This window comes from Meles meles, chromosome 6 (assembly GCF_922984935.1).
Source record: "Meles meles chromosome 6, mMelMel3.1 paternal haplotype, whole genome shotgun sequence".
NCBI classification, from domain to species: domain Eukaryota; kingdom Metazoa; phylum Chordata; class Mammalia; order Carnivora; family Mustelidae; genus Meles; species Meles meles.
Genome location: NC_060071.1, coordinates 33,369,482 through 33,392,623, shown reverse-complemented (window position 1 = coordinate 33,392,623; position 23,142 = coordinate 33,369,482). Strand labels below are relative to the sequence as shown.

General features: G+C 39.9%; 1 protein-coding gene across 1 annotated transcript in view; it reads right to left on the bottom strand.

The window, feature by feature from the left end:
- Window positions 1-23,142, bottom strand: part of PTPN9 (protein tyrosine phosphatase non-receptor type 9) — an 87,625-nt gene that overhangs the window by 8,282 nt on the left and 56,201 nt on the right. Inside the window, exons 6-9 of the mRNA XM_046007676.1 lie at window positions 18,769-18,879; window positions 16,325-16,653; window positions 8,722-8,815; window positions 2,014-2,080 (exon numbers count right to left, since the gene is read on the bottom strand). Of these exons, the coding sequence (XP_045863632.1) occupies window positions 2,014-2,080; window positions 8,722-8,815; window positions 16,325-16,653; window positions 18,769-18,879 (601 nt within the window). The remainder of the gene's footprint in view (window positions 1-2,013; window positions 2,081-8,721; window positions 8,816-16,324; window positions 16,654-18,768; window positions 18,880-23,142) is intronic.

Here is a 23,142-nt window from a genome sequence, read left to right as displayed (position 1 = left end):
TATAGCCAAGAAAGTTAGCCAGGCAAATCAAATTAGCCTTTTCCACATCACAGGACCCCATCTTCCAGTCCTAAGAGAGTACTGATGCTGTCTAAAGGTGATCTGTGCTTGACTCAAAATTTCTCTCTCGGGGCACCTGGGTGGCTCAGTGGGTTAAAGCCTCTGCCTTCGGCTCAGGCCATGATTCTGGGGTCCTGGATCGAGCCCCACATCAGGCTCTCTGCTCAGTGGGGAGCCTGCTTCCCCCTCTCTGCCTGCCTCTCTGCCTACTTGTGATCTCTGTCTGTCAAATAAATAAAATAAAATCTTAAAAAAAAAAATGTCCTCTCATGCTCTTAGGAGAGTTTCTTCTGGATAGGGCCTTCAAAGCCACCCTAAAGAATCCAATTCCTGCAACCCCAAAGGGTAGCTTTGCCTTCTAAACCTGGAGGAGGAAGCATTCTGGGGTACCCTTGAGCCAATCCTTATCTGCCATAAACCTAATCTGCCAAAGCCATCCTCCTCAACAAAGCCCCTACTCTCAGGCAGATCATATCATATTGTATATGCCAAAATTTTTTCCTGATAATTCTAACTTCTTCTTAGGGTCTTAAAAGGACTCCCTTTGGAGGGAGTGGTCCCTCCGGGGCGGGGGGGGGGGGCGGAATATAAACTTGTGACCATAAGACCAATTAAAAATATATCAAATTTGAAAAATTTGAAACCAATGAAAAGTTGGAAGAATACTACAATGTACTCATAAATTCTTTAGCTCAAAAGCTATGATTTTTAGCTATCATTACAAGATTTATTTCTCTCTATATATATAAATACATATACTTTTTATTTTGTAGCTATTTAAAAGTTAGTTCCAGAAATTATGACCTTTTCTTCCTAAATACTTGGGCACACATTTAGAAGAACAAGGACTTTCTCCTATAGAACAATACCATTGTCACACTGAACCAATTAAACACTGATACAATAATATTATCTAACTTATAGTCTCCATTTATCCCAAGTTTGTCCTTAATAGTTTTCTTCTCTAAACTGAAGTTCCAATAATGGGCACATGCCTTTGGTTATCATGTCTCTTTGGTCTCCTTTAATCTAGAACAGTTCCCTGCTTTTGTTTTTCATGGCTTTAACTTTGAAGAGTCTAAGCCAGTTTTCTAATAGTATGTCCCACCATCCCACCTGGATTTGTCTGGTTTACTTTTCACGATTCAGACTTCAACACTGACAACAAACAATAAAGGTTATGTTGTATAATTCTCACTATATCACAACAGAGGCATAATATCTACCTATTATTGGTGATACTAAGTTGATCACTTGCTAAGGAGATATCTGCCAGATCTTTTGCTGGTCATGCTCTGCAATGGCCAAAGGACCTAAAGCCCATAGGGTAGCCTCTTATATCCTCCTGTGTTGTGATCTCTCCCCACCCTCTTTGAAGGCAACTTGGAATTCTCCTTGAGATGGCCGAGGCCAGGTTAGGAGGAATACTGGGGCCTACAGAAGCATTTGTAGAAACTCCGTCTGAAATCTTCACTGTTAGACCTAGTATAGACTATTCATATCAGAAGACTTCTGGGTGCTCTCTGATTTACAAGAACAAGCAAAAATCACTTAGGACAGCAACACCCTTTCACAGACTGGACTCAATCTTTGAGAAGTCCTACTGCAATTCCTGGCCTCCTATTGGACATAAAGAACATTTCACAGGCCAGTGAGTTCTGATGTCCCATTCCCATAGGTTGGCAATGCATAATCCTAAAACTTGTAGTAGTGTTGTATGTTCAAATCTCCAGTTTATCTCTATGCAGTGAGTTTCCAGGCATATCTGGTACAGAAACTCTATACCTCTCCTCTGCCTTCCTCAATAACCCCCAATCATTATGAAAGGCTGGGATCTAGTGACAACAACATCACCTCAAATTACCATAGCCTTCAAAAAGTATGCAATCATCAGGTACAAGAAATCATAGGTAGATGACATAAAACCAACTTGTAAGGAGCATCCTAACTTACCTTGCGTACCAATGTAAGCATTCTTCTGCTTGTAGCCATCCATGAAACTGGCATTGATGTAATCTGTCTAATGATAAAGAAGGAAATATCATTGCAGCTGTGTGAAATACACCATTTGGGTGGGAAAATTTTGTACTAGGTAAATAAAACCCAAGATGTAGATATTCTCTTCCTGTCAGGAAGACTGTGAGGAGCAAAAGGATCAATTCAAAACTTTGCTTCTACAGGGGTGCCTGGGTGGCTAAGTCGTTAAGCCTCTGCCTTTGGCTCAGGTCATGATCCTGGGTCCTGGGATAGAGCCCTGCATTGGGCTCCCTGCTTGGCAGGAAGCCTGCTTCTCCCTCTCCCATACCCCCTGCTTGTGTTCCCTCTGTCACTGTCTCTGTCAAAAAATAAATAAAATCTTAAAAAAAAAAAAAACAAAAAACTTTGCTTCTACGAATGTCACTGGAACAATGGGATATCCACGCACAGGAAAAAAAAATCAAGCTGGTCTATTCCTCACACTGAACACAAAAACTGACTCAAAATGGATCACAGACCTAATGTTAAGAGCTAAAATTATAGGGATGCCTGGGTGGCTCAGTCAGTTAAGCCACTGCCTTTGGCTCAGGTCATGATCCCAGGGTCCTGGGATCGAGTGCCACATGGGGCTCCTTGCTCGGAGGGAGCCTGTTTCTCTCTCTGCCTCTGCCTGCCACTTTGCCTGCTTGTGCTCTCTCTGACAAATAGATAAATAAAATCTTTAAAAAAAAAAAAGCTTAGGGGCGCCTGGGTGGCTCAGTGGGTTAAGCCGCTGCCTTCGGCTCAGGTCATGATCTCAGGGTCCTGGGATCGAGTCCCGCATCGGGCTCTCTGCTCAGCAGGGAGCCTGCTTCCCTCCCTCTCTCTCTCTCTCTCTGCCTGCCTCTCTATCTACTTGTGATCTCTGTCTGTCAAATAAATAAATAAAATCTTTAAAAAAAAAAAAAAAAAAGCTTAAATTATAAAACTCTTGGAAGAAAATGTAGGATTAAATCTTTGTGACTTTGGGTTAGGTAAAGCCTTCTTAGATATGACATCAAAAGTACAAGCAGTAAAAGAAAAAACAGGTTAACTGGACTACATTAAAATTAAAAACTATGTGCTTCAAAAGACACCATCAAGGGGTGCCTGGGTGGCTCAGTGGGTTGAGCCTCTACCTTCGGCTCAGGTCGTGATCTCAGGGTCCTGGGATCGAGCCCTGCATCGGGCTCTCTGCTTGGTGGGGAGCCTGCTTCCCTCTCTCTCTGCCTGACTCTGCCTGCCTGTGATCTCTCTCTTTCTCAAATAAATAAATAAATAAATCTTAAAAAAAAAAAAAAAAAGACACCATCAAGAAAGTAAAACCACCTACAGAATGCACATATTTGATAAGGGACTTACATCTAGAAAATATAAAGAACTCTTATAATTCAACAGCAAAAAGACAACCCAGTTTTAAAGGGGGGCACCTGTGTGGCTCAATCAGTTAAACATCTGACTCTTGATCTCAGTTTAGGTCATGATCTCAGGGTGATGAGTTCAAGCCCTACATTGAGCTCCATGCCGGTGTAGAGCCTACTTAAAAAAACAAAACAAAAACAAAAACAAAAAAACTAGGGGCACCTGAGTGGCTCAGTCGTTAAGTGTCTGCCTTTGGCTCAGGTGATGATCCCAGAGTCCTAGGATTGAGACCCACATGGGCTCCAGACCCACACTGGGCTCCCTGCTCAGAGGGAAGTCTGCTTCTCCCTCTTCCACTCACCCTGCTTGTATTCCTTCTCGCTGTGTCTCTGTCAAATAAATAAATTTTAAAAATCTTAAAAAAAAAAAAAAAAACAACTAAAAGTAAAATGGACAAAGGATCTTAATAGCCATTTCTCCAAAGAAGATATACAAATGGCCAATAAGCACATGAAAACACACTCAATATCATTAGCCATCAAGGAATTGCAAATTAAAACCATAATGAGGGGTACCTGGGTTGAGCATCCAACTCCTGTTCTCAGCTCAGATCCTGCCCTCACTGAGTGAGTTCAAGTCCCATGTTGAGCTTTGCTCTGGGCATGGACACTACTTAAAAAAAAAAAAACAAAAAAAAAAACAACGCAAAACTGGGGCGCCTGAGTGGCTCAGTGGATTAAGCCTCTGCCTTTGGCTCAGGTCATGATCTCAGGGTCCTGGGATTGAGTCCTGCATCAGGCTATCTGCTCAGCAGGGAGCCTGCTTCCTCCTCTCTCTCTCTCTGCCTGCCTCTCTGCCTACTTGTGATCTCTGTCAAATAAATAAATAAATTCTTAAAACACACACACACACACACACACACACACACACACACACAAAACTGAAAAGTCAAAACCTGAGGAGATACCACTTCATACCCATTAGGATGGTTACAGGTACAAGATGGATAATAACAAATGTTGACAAAAATGTGTAAAAACTAGTACCCTCATATATCCCTAGGGGGAATGTAAAATGGTCCAGTCATGTTGGAAAACAGTCTGGCAATTCTTCAAAAGGTTAAACACAGAGTTACCATATGACCCAGCAATTTCACTCCTGAGGGAAAGGAAAATACATGTCCACAGAAAAACTTGCACACAAATATTCATAGCAGCATTATTCATAATAGCCCAAAACGGAAACAACTCAAATGGTATTCACCTGATGAATGGATAAATAAAGGTGCCTAGCCATACAACTGAGTATTTTTTAGCAATAAAATGGAGTGAAGTACTGACACATGCTACAACACGGACGAACCTTGAAAACATGCTAAGTGAAAGAAGCCAGACACAAAGGCTACATGTTGTATCATTCCATTTATACGAAACGTCCAAAATAGGCAAATCCATAGAGACAGAAAGCACACAGACTGGGAGAAAATGGGATTTGACTGTCAAGGGTATGGAGTTCCTGTTTCAGGTGATAAAAATGTTCTAAAGTTGACTATGGTGGTGAATATATTAAATATTCACTGTGAATATATTTAAAAAGCACTGAACTAGGGGCACCTGGGTGGCTCAGTCAGTTCAGTGTCCAACTCTTGCTTTCAGCTCAGGTCATGATCTCACAGTCAAGAAATGAGCCCCACTGTGGGCTCCACACTCAGAAGGGGGTCTGTGGGAGAGTCTCTCCTCTGCTCCTCCCCCCACTTGCAAGCACCTGTGCTGTCTAAGTAAATAAATAATCTATCTTTTAAAAAAGGACAAAAACCAAATTACTGAATAATACACTTAATTTTTTTAAGATTTTATTTATTTATTAGAGAGAGAGAGAGAGAATATGTGTGCACTTGAATAGGGTGAGAGGCAGAGGAAAAAGGAGAGAAAGAATCCCAAGAAGAACAACCCCGCCCCCTCCACCAAGTGCAAAACCAGACGTGGGGCTCAAGCCAAGAACCCTGAGATCATGACCTGAGCCGAAATCAGGAGTTGGACGCTCAACCAACTAAGCCACCCGGGTGCCCCTATATACTTTAAATGGGCAAATTGTATGGTATGTGAATTACATCTCAATAAAGCTGTTATTTACCAAAAAAGGAGTCCATTAAGATTTGCAGCATTGGTTCAAAACCAAAAGGGAGGCAAGCCAAGCACCCTGAGCAGAAACATCCTGTCTCTGCTGTCACACACAAAAGGCGAAGTGTGACTGGAGAAGGAAGAAAGCTCTACCTCATATCTAGCACCATCAACAGCATTGGCCAAACTCCCAGGTTCCTTTACTACCTGAATTGACACAAAGCAACAGCCAGACAGATTTAGAGAAGCCTCAGTGAACAGATCTTGACTCACTGTCTTCTGGGAGACGTGTCTCATCTCCTAGTGTCCTCAGTTGTATTTCAACATCATTAGCTATCAGGGAAATTAAATAGGATTTTAACTTTTATTATTTTTATTATACCTTTTCACAAGATCTTTGCCAACACCCTTGCTGACAATCCAAGCTGATAGAAGAAAACCACAGATGCGGCTACAGTATCAAGTCACAGTATAACTAGTTGAGAGTATCTAGCAGGTACTATGAATAGCAGACCGTGTGGAGGGGCATAGGAGGACAAAGACAAAAAGTTTCAATGTCAAATTAGAGAAAATTCATACTCCACTCCACTCTAGGAAGTCAGAGTGACTCCCTAAACCTGTCACCTTCTCTCCACTGAGTTCCATCACTTGGGGAGGGCAGTCTGAATTGTCAGTATCCACAGCCACCCTCAGAAGGCTTCTCCACCTCATGGTCAAACCCACATTACTTGGATATGTGTCGGTTAGCCAGTCAGTCTACCAACTTATCCTATCACTATTTATTTATTTATTTTTAAAGATTTTTATTTATTTGACAGACAGCAAGAGAGGGAACACAAGCAGGGAGAATGGAAGAGGGAGAAGCAGACTCCCCACTGAGCAGGGAGCCTGAAGCGGGGCTTGATCCCACGACCCTGGGATCATGACCTGAGCCGAAGGCAGATGCTTAAGGACCGAGCCACCCAGGTTCCCCTATTACTAATTATTTAGGCAAGAGTTTCCTGCTTTCTCCTTCCACAGCAGTCGATACTAACCTCATACTACTAGTGTTCTACTGACTAAGACATCTTCACTGAGCTAAGGGACCACCTGCAGCAGATCCAGCAAGCTAAAAGCCTCAATCACTCCCAACCAGGCTGCACAATCCAGGGCCCACTATAGTCCGCCAAAGCTATCTTCTGCTCAGCCTGGCACATTCAAGTGCTATACCCTGTGGGACCCAGGCAAGAAGGCACAGAAAAATACAAAGGATTTACCTGGTACAAGCCAGTCGACACTATTCTGTAAGTAATGTATAAGCTGTTACTCTTGGAGCTACCTTCATGCTTTAAAAAGAAATTATCACTACTTTAATGGAGACTTACTATTTCTTTATAACTAAGTATACAAGCTTTCAGTATCCTCGTCTTTGAGAGCACTGGGAATAAAAATCAGCAATTTCAGAAGAATAATCAGAAATTAAAACTGAAAATGACCTTAGACATAAAGTATAGACTGGGGGGAAAACTGAAATAGCAGAGAATCAAACCAAGTACATGATGTTATGGGCCACATTCAATAGAAACTGTGACTAATAGCTTTATAATTCCAGGAGCAAATCTGGTGACCAATTCACTAATAAACCTGAATCCACCATTTATTGTAGAAATAAAGCTCCTGCCAATGTCTGCAGTAATGAAAGGAGTTTAATTCAAGTGATGATCTTTAGATTAATCATAGGATGACTGGAACAGTCTGGTGGTATACTGGGATTCACTAATTCCTTCAGAAATAATTTACTGAAGGCCTGATATGTACTGTTCTAGGTACTGGAGACACAGCAGTCAAGAAGACAGATAAATACCGCTATCTGACTCCAGAGTCCCAACTCAACCATTATACTCCACTCCTTCAGAGTATATACTTGATGATCTCAGTAATAGTCATGAACTTGCCCTAAGCTGGCCAGACTCTGAGCTAATGCTCCTGCAGGAAAACCCTTTTGTAAGGGTCCTGGGCAGGGCTATGAATTCAGTTTATACATTTTAGCCAAAAGGCCAAGAAGCAATTGAATTCAGTTTATATACTGGAAACGTAGGGTCAAAAGGGTTAAAACCATGATCCTAGGATCCCAATCCACGTATCATATATACCCAAATACAAGGCAATAATTTTCCCAAAATTATCCCCCAGAAAAAAGAGAGGGGATGTTACAAGCTCCTATAGTGTGTGTCCATGTTAAAGGGGCACTATTTAAATTCCTTTACTTTGAACAATGGCCTCAATCAATCCTGTTTTTTTGATGCATATGGAGGGCACCAGACAGAACTGGCGTATTCAAAGGAAAAAGAAGAAATATAACACATACTTGGTTGCTGACCTCAAAATTCTAAGTGTTGGATGTTGCTGTGAAGAGGACTTTAAAAAAGAGTACGCGAATAATGCTACAGAAAATACATGGGATACAGGATGAATGGAAGGATAAACTGTGTTAATGTTATGCTAATAGACTTTCCTGGTTTAGGATAAATTTTTCAATGACAATACCATATACTTAAAAAGAAGTAAAAACTGTGTGCTCTGGAAAACTGTTAGATTGACTCAGGAAGTGGCTCAAATGAGGACAAAGACACTGATGTTAAAGGTGCAGGTGAAGAATTTCACTAAATGTCTATACTAATATATACATATGTGATTTTTAATATGAAAAGATATGATCAAATTAGTATATTAAATAATATAATTACTTGACCATTTCAACTCAATCTCTAGATACTTATGTGTACACTAGTTGTCCAAAATTATTTTTAGATCTTCTAGGTGGCAAAATCACAGGTCACTTTAATTAGAGTTGCCCCGTATTGATACATATACATTCACAAATATGGTGGATAACAGGACTAAAATTTTACAACTAAGGAGTGAAAGGAGAAATAATTGACATTTATATCAAGCACCTATGATATACCAGACCTTGCGCTATCAGCATTTACATAAATTTTTCCATTTAATTTCCACTCAGTCCTGTGAGATGGACTTATAAGGACTTGCTTATGGTAACAGACTAACTCATACATAGCAAAGTTAAAACTCCAACCTGATCTCTCTGGTGTAGAGTTCATGTTCTTTCTACTATGGCATTAGTAAGTTTCACTTTGGAAAATTTCCCTCAGTGCTCCTGAAAAGATAGCACTTATGTGTGTACCTGAGTGTGACCACTTCGTTTGGTCAATTTCACTCTTGTTTGGTCCAGGCAGGGTACATCCCCATAGCGGTTCTTCTCTAGGTTTCCTGGAGACCTGAAGAAAATGAAACAGACAAACTAAAACAAAGACAGAAAAGGTGGAAGCAGTGTGTATGTGTACATACAAAGTCCAGCGACGCAAAGGTGGGTGACCGTTACCGTTGGTGTTGAAGACATGGAGCAATGATCTAATCTATCCATATTCTGTATCATTTAACATTTTTTTTTTAAGATTTTACTTATTTATTTGACAGAGAAAGTGACAGGGAGAGAGGGAACACAGCAGGGGGAGTGGGAGAGGGAGAAGCAGTGAGCAGGGAGCCTGATGCAGGGCTCTGGGATCATGACCTGAGCCAAAGGCAGATGCTTAATGACTGAGCCACCCAGCCTCCCCTCATTTAACTTTTTTTTTTTAAAGATTTTATTTATTTATTTGACAGAGAGAGATCACAAGTAGGCAGAGAGGCAGGGAGAGAGATAGAGAGGGAAGCAGGCTCCCTGCTGAGCAAAGAGCCCGATGCGGGACACGATCCCAGGACCCTGAGATCATGACCTGAGCCGAAGGCAGCGGCTTAACCCACTGAGCCACCCAGACGCCCATTTAACATTTTTAGTATGTATGTATTCCTGGGCAAATAAAGATATTTTCATTTGAAAGAGAAAATGAGGGGTGCCTGGGTGGCTCAGTGGGTTGGGCCTCTGCCTTCAGCGCAGGTCGTGATCCCGGGGTCCTGGGATCGAGCCCCAAGTCTGGCTCCTTGCTCGGCAGGGAGTCTGCTTCCCCCTTCTCTCTCTGCCTGCCTCTCTGCCTACTTGTGATCTCTGTCTGTCAAATAAATAAATAAAATCTTTAAAAAAAAAAAAAAGAAAGAAAGAGAAAATGACAGGGAAATAGGGGTATAGACAGCACCAAAAAAAAAATCAGGCTGCTAAGAAACCTAAGTTCTAGTTTAACATGGTAGGTTGACAGCATATGTTTAACTCCACTCCATCTAGTAAAATCACAATAAAGGCACTAATCAGTACAAACCCCTAAATGATGGCAGACATCCGCAGACAAAGAGTGAAATCCATTTGGCAGACAGAAAACAGATGGAGGAATATTGGCTGCCTTGGTCAAATGCAGAAAACTAGGACCCACAGAGGTATCTACAGAGAGACACAATGACTCACTCTCACCACTCCCACACCCTGGAAAGCAAGGTGAGGCACAGGGTTAATTACAGAGGAATAAATGAAAATCTGAATGATACTGAGAATTCCCTGCCCTGTCCTCTCCTGTCCTATATTTGTATCAAGCTTGGACCCTCCCAAGCAAGAAAGTAAAGAATTCCTCTCTGGAGAAAGTGAATAGCCTTATGTGATAGAATTCTGTCACCTGGAGTACATCAACAACAAGCTAGCTGATCATTTAAATTTATGGATCACTCACACAAAGAGCATTTCCAAGCAGCTTTTAAGGAACCCCCCCATAATGTAAATTAACAGCCAGAGATCTCCAGATAATTACAGAAAGCTCCAACACAAAAAAGAGACCAATCAAACACATAGTAAGGAAAAAGCACAAGAGAGAGTCAGTAAGAAAAAGTAAGTTCTAAAAGACTATAATTAGGGGCACCTGGGTGGCTCAGTTGTTATGCACCGGCCTTCAGCCCAGGTCATGATCCCAGAGACATGGGAATGAGCCTCACATGGGGCTCCCCATTAAGCGGGAACCTTGCTTCTCCCTCTCCCACTCCCCCTTCTTGTATTTCCCCTCTCATTGTGTCTGTCTCTGTCAAATAAATAAAATCTTTAAAAAAAAATAAATAAAAGACTATAATTAATACCCTCAGAGAGAAAAAGATACTGTATCTATGAAATAAGAACAGGATGCTATAAGAAAGGAACAGAGAAGAAAAGCTCTTGGAAAATAAATATGCTATCCAAAGTAAAAACTTCAATAAGAGAGATGGAAAAGAAAGTTGAAGAAATTTTCCAGAGTAAAACAAAAAGTCAAAGTGGTGAGAAAAAAATTAACAAAATAAGACAATCATTCTAGAGCAGGAGTCAGCAACTACAGCCTGGCCAACCTGTTTTTGTAAATAAGAGTTTTACTGAAACACAACTAAGCCTGTCAGTTTAGTACTGTCTATGACTTCTTTTACACTATAATGGCAGAGTTGATTAAACTTGCAATAAAGATGGCAAAGGCGGGCGCCTGGATGGCTCAGTGGGTTAAGCCTCTGCCTTCGGCTCAGGTCATGATCTCAGCATCCTGGGATCGAGCCCCACACTGGGCTCTCTGCTCAGCGGGGAGTCTGCTTCCCCCTCTCTCTCTGCCTGCCTCTCTGCCTACTTGTGACCTCTCTGTCAAATAAATAAATCTTTAAAAAAAATAAATAAATAAAGATTGTAAAGGCCCACAAGCCTAAAATATTTACTATTTTGCCCTTCAAGAGAGTCTGTCAATCTCTGATCTAAGAGATCCAACCAGACTGATATAGTCCAGAGAGAGAGAACTGGCACAATACAAGGAAAGAGAGAATGAAAAACAGCTAATGTAAAAAAGAAAAAGTCCTAGAACTAAAGAACACAAGCCTTCACAGTGAAAGAAGGTATCAAGCACCCAACAAAATGAACGAAAAAAAGGACCCACATTAAGCAAGGCATATCACTGTGAAATTTTTTAAATGGAAAGACAGAGATTATCTAAAAATGTCCTAAACGACTTGAGAAGGAATAAGAATAACATCACGCTGTTTAGTTGCATTGCCACTTATTAGAAAGGGATTGTTTTAAAAATTCTGTGGTACAATTATTTCATTATTTCCAACCTAGAATTCTGTGCTCTAACAAAACGTAAGTAAAGAAAGAAGATGGGGGACTCAGGAAACAGAGCCAATAAAGGAAAATGGGGGCAGAAATCAGGAAAAAGTCCAGACAACATCAACCTCAGTTTAGACTGGAGCAAAAAGCCCAAAAAGTTCTGGAAATGAGGTCTCCAGGGGGGAACAAAAAACAATCAATTCATAATCTGATATATTTGACCACTTAGAAAATACTAATAATAGTATAAAATAAATTCGATTAAGCATAGGGAAAAAAATAAAGATAGGAACATGGAAAACTAAGAACAAACGAAAAATTTAGGTAACTGGGACACCTGAGTGGCTCAGTCAGTTAAATGTCTGCCTTCAGCTCAGGATCTCAGGGTCCTGGGATCAAGCCCCACACATCGGGCTCCCTGCTTGGTGGGGAGTCTGCTTCTCCCTCTCTCTCTGTGCTCTTTCCCTCTCTCTTAAATACATACATAAAATCTTAAAAAAAAGTTAGGTAATTAACTCCAGAAGAAACAAAAAACTGAATTGATAAAATTTAATATATTTTATTTTATAGAAGCCCATCTAGTTCTGCTGTGGAAAAATTTACATAGTCATAATAATGTACATAGTAACTACTGACTTAATTAAAAATATGACATTATTTTATTGGAAAAACAGTCAAAAGTGAACTGAAGACAAGGTATAAGAACCAAATGCTTACCTAACATAAAAATCAATGAAGAGTATTATAAGCATTTTATTTAGAATCAAAGAAGAAATATCAGAAGAAACAGCTACTAAGAGTTGAAAATGGATACCTAGAGGAACCAAGGGTAAGGCAGAGGATTGCCATTAATTTTATCATTCCTATTCTTTGGTACTATTTTGTTTTGGGGGGAAAAAAGTATATATATTGACGAAGCAAAAAAATTACTAAAATATAAATACCACTCTAATATAAAATAATATTCTATTATTCATAGCTACCAACAAATATGTAACAGAATAAACAAAATAGTCTGGAAGGAAAATGCACCATATTCATAGTAGTGACAGCTTCTGGCGAATAGGGGAGAACTGAGGGTGAGGACTGGAAGGCATTTACAATGAATTCTTTCTTTTCTATAACAAAAAAAGATGGAGCAAATATGACAAAATATTAAAAATTGTCAGTACTAATTCTGGTGACAGGAACATAGTCATTTATCATGTTATACTCTGTATTTTTCCATATTTTAAAAAATTCCCTCTTCCCACACAAATAAGTCCAACTGATATTTTACAAAATCCCAAGAATAATTCAATGGAGGAAGGATTTTTTCAGCAAACGGTGCTGGAGCAACTGGATATCTACAAGCACGCTAAAGTGCATGTGTGCATACACACACACAACATCAATATCAACCTAAATCTTACATCCTATACAAAAATTAATTCAAACAGATCACAGACTTAAATAAATGTGAAATATAACACTAAAAATGTTTAGAAAAAAAGGAGAAAATCTTTGGAATTTAGGGTTAGGTGTTCTTAGATTTGGCGTCAAGAGTGTGATCCATACAAGGGAACCCTGATTAAAGGATTTCATCAGACTACAACTTGTGCTTCACCAGCAACCATGTTAAGAGGATGAAAAGACAAGCTACAGACAAAAAACGAAACAAAACAAAACACAAACCATGTATCCAACCAAGAACCCATATCTAGAATATATTTAAAAACGCAAATCTCAATAGTTTAATAAAAAGTCCAAATTGAGGGGTGCCTGGGTAGCTTGGTCGTTAAACATTTGCCTTCAGCTCAGGTCATGATCCCAGGGTCCTGGGATCGAGCTCCACGTAGGCCTCTCTGCTTGGCAGGAAGCCTGCTTCTCCCTCTCCCTCTGCTGCTCCCCTGCTTGTGTTCCTCCCTCACTATGTCTCTCTCTGTCAGATAAATAAATAAAATCTTAAAAAAAAAAGTCCAAATTGAGGGGTGCCTGGGTGGCTCAGTCACTGGGTGTCTGCCTTCGGCTGAGTTCATGATCCCAGGGTCCTGGGATCAAGCCCCACATGGGCTCCCTGCTCAGCGGGAAGCCTGCTTCTCCCTCTCCCACTCCCCTTGCTTGTGTTCCCTCTCTTGCTGTGTGTCTCTCTCGTCAAATAAATAAATAAAATCTTAAAAAAAAAAATGGGAAAAAAGCATGACATTTTGCAAAGAGAATATACAGAGGGTAAATAAGCACATGAAAAGATGCTTGATATCATTAACTATTAGGGAAATGTAAATTATACCAATCTATTACACACCAATTATGACAACTAAAAAAATGGTGGTGGCAAGAGCAAATGCTGGTGAGGATGCCAAGAAACTGGATCATTCAGACATTGCTAAGGGTACATTGAATGGTACACCTGGGCAGTTTCTCATCAAACTAAACATCTAATTACCTTATGACCATCACACTCTTGGACATTTATCCCAGAGCAATGCAAACGTATGTTCATACAAAACCCAGATACAATCATTCATAGCAGCTTTACTTGTAGGTGCCAGAAACTCTAAATAACCTAGATGTCCTTTAACAGGCGAACAGTTAAACAAACTAATCATACCATGGAATAGTACTTAGCAATAAAAAGGATGAACTATCAATACACGTAACAACAACTTGGGTGAATCTCCAAGGCATTATACTGAGGGAAAAAAGCCAATCCTAAAAGGTTACATATGGTGTAATTTCTATTCATATAAGAACATTCTTGAAATGAAAAAACTATAGTAACAGAGACCAGATTAGTGGTTGCAAGGGTTAGGGATGGGGAGGGGTGGGACTGAGGTATGTGATGATGTAATTCATCTGTATCTTGACTGTGGTGATGGATATACAAACCAACATGTGGGCTAAAAGTCACCTGGAACTAAATACATACACACACTCTAAAACTGGGGAAATCTGAATAAGACTGGTGGATACTAATATCAATATCCTAGTTGTGATACTATACTATCCTGTATTTATATAGAAGATAGCACCATGGGAAAATTCTGGAAAGGGTACATGTGATCTCGCTGTATTATTTCTTACAACTTCATGGGAATCTACAATAATAATAAAAAGATAAATTTTAAAATATCATTTTCAAAACATGGTATAGGGGAGAAGAAAAAAGAGAAAGAAAGTTTCTTGGTCCACGGGCATCCTGGACAACAATGAGTACTCTGATATCTATTTCATAATCCAGAAATCCAAAGGAGACATAGTTTGTTCTGTATAAGCAGTTTTACTGGAACTTAGTATAAGACAGAGACCTCGAGCTAATTTGGATTCTGGGTTCTAGCTCCTGAAGTGGGAGACTCATTCATTCAACAAGGGACAAGACTAAAAAGACTTTCCAGAGGACTGAAAAGTAATCTCTGATTATAACATGATGGCTGGTTTGGGTGATGCCAAGAGGACAATCCAAACCTGATTTTTTAATGGAGGGAAGGGGGAAGATGGTAGAAATGACATCTCAAGGACCTCACAGCAGAAGCCCCCAGAACAAAGTTAGGAATCCCCACGACAAGTATGCATCCTCTTGGAGCAGCCCAATACTCCTCTCAGCTCCATAATACTTCCTTGATTCAAAAGTAGAGGGGGAAGAACTGGTTGGGACAAAGACTGGACACATACAGAGGTTGTAAACTGGTAAGAAAGAAATAGCTGTGTGGAAGAAAAAGATACTCTGTTCCACTTTGATATATGCTGTTTGCTTGCCTTTTTTTTTTTCTTCCCTTTGCATTTTTGCTCTATTGACTTTCTTCTCAAGTGTTTCTTCTCTCTTCTTTTATCTGTTTCCTAACTCATTCTTTTCCCTCTTTCCTTTGGCTAAGCCTCTCTCCCTGCATCTTCTTTACAGTACACTGACCAAGCTGGACAGGAATTACAAGGGGGAAGAGGTATTCACAGAATCAAGGATTCTTAAAACATTTAAGCTACACAAGCAGGTGGATATCAGAGTCGAATATCATATATTACATACAGGAAAACTGGGGTGTAGCCAAGAGAAATAACCTGCATAAACCACAGAAGGGATTTTGGGCTATGCTGGAACTTGAGCCTGGGACAGGTTCCCTAGTTTTAAACACAGAAACAGAAATTTCTGCAGCAGCCAGTGACAACAGGGTATAAAATGAGAGCAGTTAAGAGAAATGATCTATGCCCTATGGCCAACAATAGTTACCAAGTAATTATGAACCAGTTATAAACTAGCCAGGTAGTTCTGTAGTAAGAATTGGATAGAAGGAAAATCCCAAAAGGCCAAATTCCTAAGAGTTAATTCTTTTCTCTTACTGACTGTAGATTATTTTAAATGCACCAGAACCCCTCCTAAGAAAGTAATGTTATACTATAAATGCTCTAGAAAGAAACTGCCCAATAAAAGGACCAGAGATCACAATGAAAACAGGAATTGAGAGCCTCCATTTTTGAACCTACATTTTTGTTGTTTCCCCCAAACACATGCATTTCAGAAAAATATCTTAAATGCATCCATTATTACATGGCTCCCCTGCTGGTACTAAAGACCTTCAGAAATTCAGAATATAGGGTATTGGCATCAGGCACCAGAGCAGGAGGTGCCTGTTTCTGGATGAGAGAACCACCATCTGAGTAAGAGTGATGCTCCTAACACAATCAAGACCCTCTGTTAAGGAAATGAGATGTGGATGGAGCTGCTGCCAGCATGCACCAGTAGCATGTTGGTAACCCACTGTCGGTCCAAACCTTTCTTACTTACATAGAACAGTGGAAAGTCCCAACAGGGTTCTCACGGCGAATGTCTTCATACTCCTCATATATCCCTCGCTTTTGCCTGGTGCTAACATAATCCATCAGCTCTTGGATGGTCATGGCATGGGGGCCGGGAACATGTACTGAGTCCCAGTCTAAGGCAGGTGGGAGGGAGAACAGGATGATCTCATCGAAGGGGTCTGGGTGGCCATTCATCTGGGGCAGGAACTGGAAATTCCAAGATGCGAGGTCAATTTTGACGTACCCACCCAGGTTTTCTGGAAGGCACTCCCTGGGCAGGTGCTGGGTGACCTCAGATGTCTTTAATATCTGAATCTGCAAAGCCAGAAAGAACCATGTTAGTATGGACAGGGAAAAAAAGACATAGACACTGAAGATAAAGAACAAATGTGTTTACATTAGGTTTGAAGAATAGGATGAGATTTGCTTGAAATACATGGTACACTTGTAAAAGAAGTAGACTGCATTTCATCTGCCTGGGATTAAAGTCCTATAATTTCCCCAAAGGTCTGACTTCCCATAATGTATATTACATACACTCCTGTAATTTGCGCCTGCATTTTTAAAGATTTTATTTTTAAGTAATCTCTACTTAACAACAACGTGGGGCTCAAACTCACAACCCCAAGATCAAGAGTCATGTACTCTACTGACTAAGCCAGGTACAAGTCGCGGGAGCCCTTTTATATACCTCAAAAGGAAAGTACACTGAACAAAGCCTTTATACTATTAACAATGCTTCCCAGTGACATCTCATGCAGGTATTTGCCTTTTTGATTACTAGGAATGCACAGGTAGTGATTTTTTTTGGTCAACCCCATAGTAAGGTAACCAACTCTAAGCCTGGTGGTTTACTCACAGATCAGTATGGATGTTCTCAAAGGTAGTTTTCTATGAAAATAACACTAGACCCAGAAACAGGGTAGCCCAGGAAAACTGCCAGAAAAGTAATCCTAATTCTGCTCTCTGCTTAGACACAACCTTACTGAACAAAACTGGCCTAGTTGACATAAAGTCTTGCTGTTGTCTCTTCTTAGAATGCGCTCTTTTCCTCCTTGGCCTCTCCATGGACAAGCTACAAAGCTCACCTTTTCTGTGAAGCCCTCCTTGACTGCTCAATACAATATTCTCAACTCTGGGTCTACCTCATGTCTACCTGTGTGTTCCCTATCAGGAACATGAGCTCTGTACAGGTAAACAAAGTCTCACTCCATTTTTTATTCCCAGGGCCCAGAACGTGGACTGTAAAGGTGCTTATATTTTAAGTTTATATACACATTAATACTTATTATAACAAGTTCAAGGATTTGCCTGAGGAGTTCTATCAAAGAGTACCTTGGAAAATATTTCTCCTACTCTCAATCACTAGGTCCCTAAGTACTTCCACAAAGCCAAACGTCTTCAGTTTCCCCTCTCCAACACAAGTCTCCCCAGCTATAAAGATCCACATTGTTGTTGATATAATCTCATAATTCTATACTACAAAAATCTCTAATAATATTTCAAAACAACTATAATCAGATTACGTCAATGTTTCATATGCCCTTTCTTTCAAGGGTGAGAAATGAATGAATGAATAAAACCAAAACCTTTCAGTCCTGGAACACTCAGGAGAAAATAACAGAATTAAGATCATTTTAGACGGGGCGCCTGGGTGGCTCAGTGGGTTAGGCTGCTGCCTTCGGCTCAGGTCATGATCTCAGGGTCCTGGGATCGAGCCCCGCATCGGGCTCTCCGTTCAGCGGGGAGTCTGCTTCCCTTCCTCTCTCTCTCTGCCTGCCTCTCTGCCTACTTGTGATCTCTGTCTGTCAAATAAATAAATAAAATCTTTAAAAAAAAAAAAAAAAAAAAAGATCATTTTAGACAACACTTTTTTTTTTTTTAGACAACATTTTTGAAGTTAGGAAGCAACATGGTGTTTTAAGAGAAAATGCCAGGAATGGAAATAGACATATAAAGAATTATAGTGAGAGATTCTCCTCTACCACGCCGGTGGTCAAAGGACAGATTAGTATTTCCAGTTGAACAAATTCAAACATCAGTTCAATTAATGCAATTCTATTAGAGATTGTTAAATACACAGGTATAGCACTAGGCTAAATTCTGGAAGGAGTAGTTATTCCTAAGTTATCCATGGGACACACTCCTTCACTGTTATCTTTATGCAAGATACTATGGAGGGAGAGTGCCAGACAAACTATGTCTAGCTCCTAACTTCAAGGAACTTGCAGTACAGTGGGAAAGGAAGCCTGTACTGACCTGAGTAAAGAATAAAGCAGAAAATATAAATGGATACACTAATAGAAGCAGAAAGCACTTTAGGAGACAGCCCAGACGAATTCTATTGAAGGTAAAAAATTAATTGGCAGGTTTCAACAGCAGAAATGGGAAGTGTGTCACCTCCTTCAAATAAAATAAAGCTTGCCTTACCCTTTCCCGGACTTTGTCCTTCAGGAGGAGACTGATGATGGAATAGGGCACTCGGAACCATATTGGCGCTCCCACAATCAGTACTTTTTTCAAACGAGCAGGAAATGCTCCCTGTGGAGGACACACATGAAAATTGAAAGATATCAATTAAGGCACTGGAATCTGTGACTGTTCAAATCCAGAGTGTAGGTTTTCTGCTCTTTTCCCCATCCCTACCCAGCAGGGGGAGTCTAAAGCCTAATTCAGGTTTCATTTCAGTAACTGCAGAAGTGGTTAAAAATTTAAAAGTTATACACCTGAAACTAATAGAACACTCTATGTTAACTATACTGGAATTAAAATTAAAAGCTTAATAAAAAATTAAAAGATGATTTACTTTTTTAAAAATATTTTATTTATTTGACACAGAGAGAGCGAGCACAAGCAGGGAAAGCCCCAGGCAGATGGAAAGGGAAATCAGAGGGAAAAGCAGGCTCCCAGCTGAGGAGAGAGCCTGACATGGGGCTCAATCTCAGGACACTGGGATCATGACCTGAGCCAAAGGTAGACGCTTAACCAACTGAGCCACACAGATGCCCCAAAAGGTGATTTACTTTTAAAAGTTATAATGTTAACTTCTTGTCAACATTAAGCTTTATGGATCAAAATTGATACTGACTTTTGTCAGCATAAATGTGTGCATCTTTTAAGTTCTGCTTATTGAAACTTTAAGGGGTGCCTGGCTGGCTCAGTCCATGGAACCTGCAACTCTTGATCTTGGGGTCTGTGAGTTCAAGTTCCATGTTGGGTGTAGAGATTACTTAAAAGTAAAATAAAATCTTAAAAAAAAAAAAAAAAGTAAAATAAAATCTTGGGGCACTTCTGAGGTGCAGTTGGTTAAGCATCCAATTTTGGTTTCGGCTCATGTTGTGATCTCAGGGTTGGAAGATCAGCCCCATGTCAGGCTCTGCACTCAGAGTAGAGTGTGTTTAAGACCCTCTCCTGCTCTCCCAGGCCCGACCCCCTGCACTCTCTCTCAAATAATTAAATAAATCTTTAAAAAAATAAAATCTTTTAAAAACTTAAAAAAAATCAGATCATGAATAAACAATATGAAAGAAACATCTCTTATAACCTTTTATCCTGACTTCTGTGTGTTTATAATTATTTTTTTACCCATCTCTTCATCTAGTCACGTATTCATTAATTCAGTCGATAAATATAATCTAGTGGGCACAATGAAATCTAAAGGAAAGGAGACACCCTGATCCGCACAAAGCATAAAAATAAAAAATTATTCTTTCCTAATTCACAGCTCTTGGTTTCATTTAGTTTAACATCCCAGCTCTTCTCACAGGCAGGGATACTAAGTAATACTGGCATTCTAACTGGGAAGAAATTATTCCAAGGAATCAAAAAACAAACAAAACAAAAAAAAGAGGAAATTGTATCTTCTACCATTTTTCTCCCTATTCTCTTTCAAAAAAGACGGATTCTCAATTTGACATGTCACTCTCCGGCTACTCTTCCACTGATTTGGGGTGTCCACAAACATACCCCATGGAAAATATATAGTATCCAGAACAAAATCCCCCATACTCCTCTTCACTAAAGTCTGAGAGACAATAATTTCAGGATGCCTGGATGCCTCAGTTGGTTAAGCGCCTACTGTTTCAGCTCAGATCATGAGTTGGAGCCCCACATTGGACTCTGGGCTCCAAGCCGACTTGTGCAGAGTCGACTTAAGATCCTCTCTAGCCCTCTCTCTCTGCCCCTCCGGGTGCTCGCACACGTGTGCTCACATGCTCACGCTCTCTCTCTCTCTCAAATAAACAAATAAAACCTTTAAATAACAACCACAACAATTTATTTCAGGACCTATAGAGCCAAGGCCCCTGCCAGGTCAAAAAAGCAATCTGGAAAAATACCTAAATCTCCACAAAATGATAAATAAAAAATGGAAGCCATTATATCTACTTCTTCAGAGCAAAGAACTACACACTCAGGCTTGTTCCATTTAAATGACTGTATGGCATCCACATATACTGTTGATGGGAAATAGTTACATCTTCTAGAAGGCATCTAGCATTATATATCCTTAAAAATGTGCATATTCTCTGATCAAGTAATTCCACTTCTGACATTCTACCCTAAGGAAATAACCAGAAACACAAAAATTTATGAACAGAAATGTTTATTGCACCTTTTTTTTCCCCCAAAGATTTTATTTACCTGACAGAGATCACAAGTAGGCAGAGAAGCAGGCATAGAGTGAGGAGGAAGCAGGCTCCCCGCCGAGCAGAGAGCCTGATGCGGGGCTCAATTCCAGGACCCCGGGACCATGACCCAAGCTGAAGGCAGAGGCCCCAACCCACTGAGCCATCCAGGCGCCCCTTGCACCTTTCTTTTTGATGGTTAAAAACAGTACTTTAAAACTGGAAAGAAGGGGTACCTGGGTGGCTCAGTCATTAATCGTCAGCCTTTGGCTGAGGTCATGATCCCAGGGTCCCAGGATCAAGCCCCCTGTCAGCCTCCCTGCTCAGCGGAGAGCCTGCTTCTCCCTCTCCCCCTGCTTGTGTCCCCTCTCTCACTGTGTCTCTGTCAAGTAAAATCTTTAAGATAGATAGATAGATAAAATTGGAAAGAATGTATGTGTCTGAAAAGGGGTAGGGCTTAACAAAATTGTATTATCCTATAATAAGATTATTATACGACCATTAAAATTAAAATTTCAAAGACTTTTTTGCAACTACGGAAAATGTTCATAATATAATCAATAAACTAAACAGGACCAAAACTATAACCTTAATTTTGTTCTAAAAATTACACAATTTAGGGGCGCCTGGGTGGCTCAGTGGGTTAAGCCTGTGCCTTCGGCTCAGGTCATGATCTCAAGGTCCTGGGATCGAGCCCTGCATTGGGCTCTCTGCTCAGCAGGGAGCCTGCTTCCCCCTCTCTCTCTGCCTGCCTCTTTGCCTACTTGTGATCTCTCTCTGTCAAATAAATAAATAAAATCTTAAAAAAAATAATTACACAATTTATACTTTCACAAAGAAAAAAGATAAGAATTATATCAAAAGTTCAACAGTTTATCTCTGAAAAAATTATAAGTTAATTTTACTCTTTTGTTTTCTGTAATACTTTGTTATTACTTTCAATTTTTTATTTTTTTATTTTTTTAAAGATTTTATTTATTTATTTGACAGATAGAGATCACAAGTAGGGAGAGAGGCAGGCAGAGAGAGAGAGAGGAGAAAGCAGGCTCCCTGCCAAGCAGAGAGCCCGATGCGGGGCTCGATCCCAGGACCCTGGGATCATGACCTGAGCGAAAGGCAGAGGCTTTAACCCACTGAGCCACCCAGGCGCCCCTATTTTTTACAACCTTATTTAAAATATTTATATCCTGGGGGCGCCTAGGTGGTTCAGTGGGTTAAAGCCTCTGCCTTCCGCTCAGGTCATGATCCCAGGGTCCTGAGATAGGGTCCTGAGATCGAGCCCCACATCGAGCCCCGCAACGGGCTCTCTGCTCGGCAGGGAGCCTGCTTCCCTTCCTCTCTCTCTGCCTATGTGTGATCTCTGTCAAATAAATAAATAAAATCATTAAAAAAAAAATTTATATCCTGGGACACCTGGGTGGCTCAGCTGGTTAACCATCTGCCTTTGGCTCAGGTCATGATCCCAGGGTCATGGGATCAAGTCCCATGTCTGGCTCCCTGAAGCCTGCTTCTCTCTCCTCTGCTCATGCTCTCTCTCTCAAATAAATAAAACATTAAAGAAAAAAAGATATGAATATAAAAGTGTTGAAAAACTGTTTATTATAAAAATTGTTAAAAATATCCAATAACACAGAAATGGTTAAACAAATTATAGTAAATACAGAATATTCTATTATTTAGCAATTATAAATATTCATAAAATAAACTTTTTGGAGTTTATTGTATACTGAAATTAAACAAACATAATTAAGATCATATTGAGGAACATCTAGAAGTGCCATATGCCAAAATGTCAACAGTGTTTATTTATGCATAATATAAATCTTGATGTGAGCTGTCGAAAATTTTCTACGATGAAAATTTTTTCTGATTATAACAGTATTTTAAGTATAAAAGATAAATTATGAAAAAAATTAGCCACCCTATAAATAATAATCAGCATAAAATTATAATGGTAAAAACATCTGATTTATAGTAACACTTGAACACATACATATACACTATCTCTATCCCTCTCTTTTTCTCCCTGTAAGTTACTAGTATTACAAAAAGATAATTTATCCTTGGTGTCTTCTGTGTTTTTATTTTTTTTTTATTTTTTTTTTTTTAAGATTTTATTTATTTATTTGACAGAGAGAGATCACAGGTAGATAGAGAGGCAGGCAGAGAGAGAGAGTGA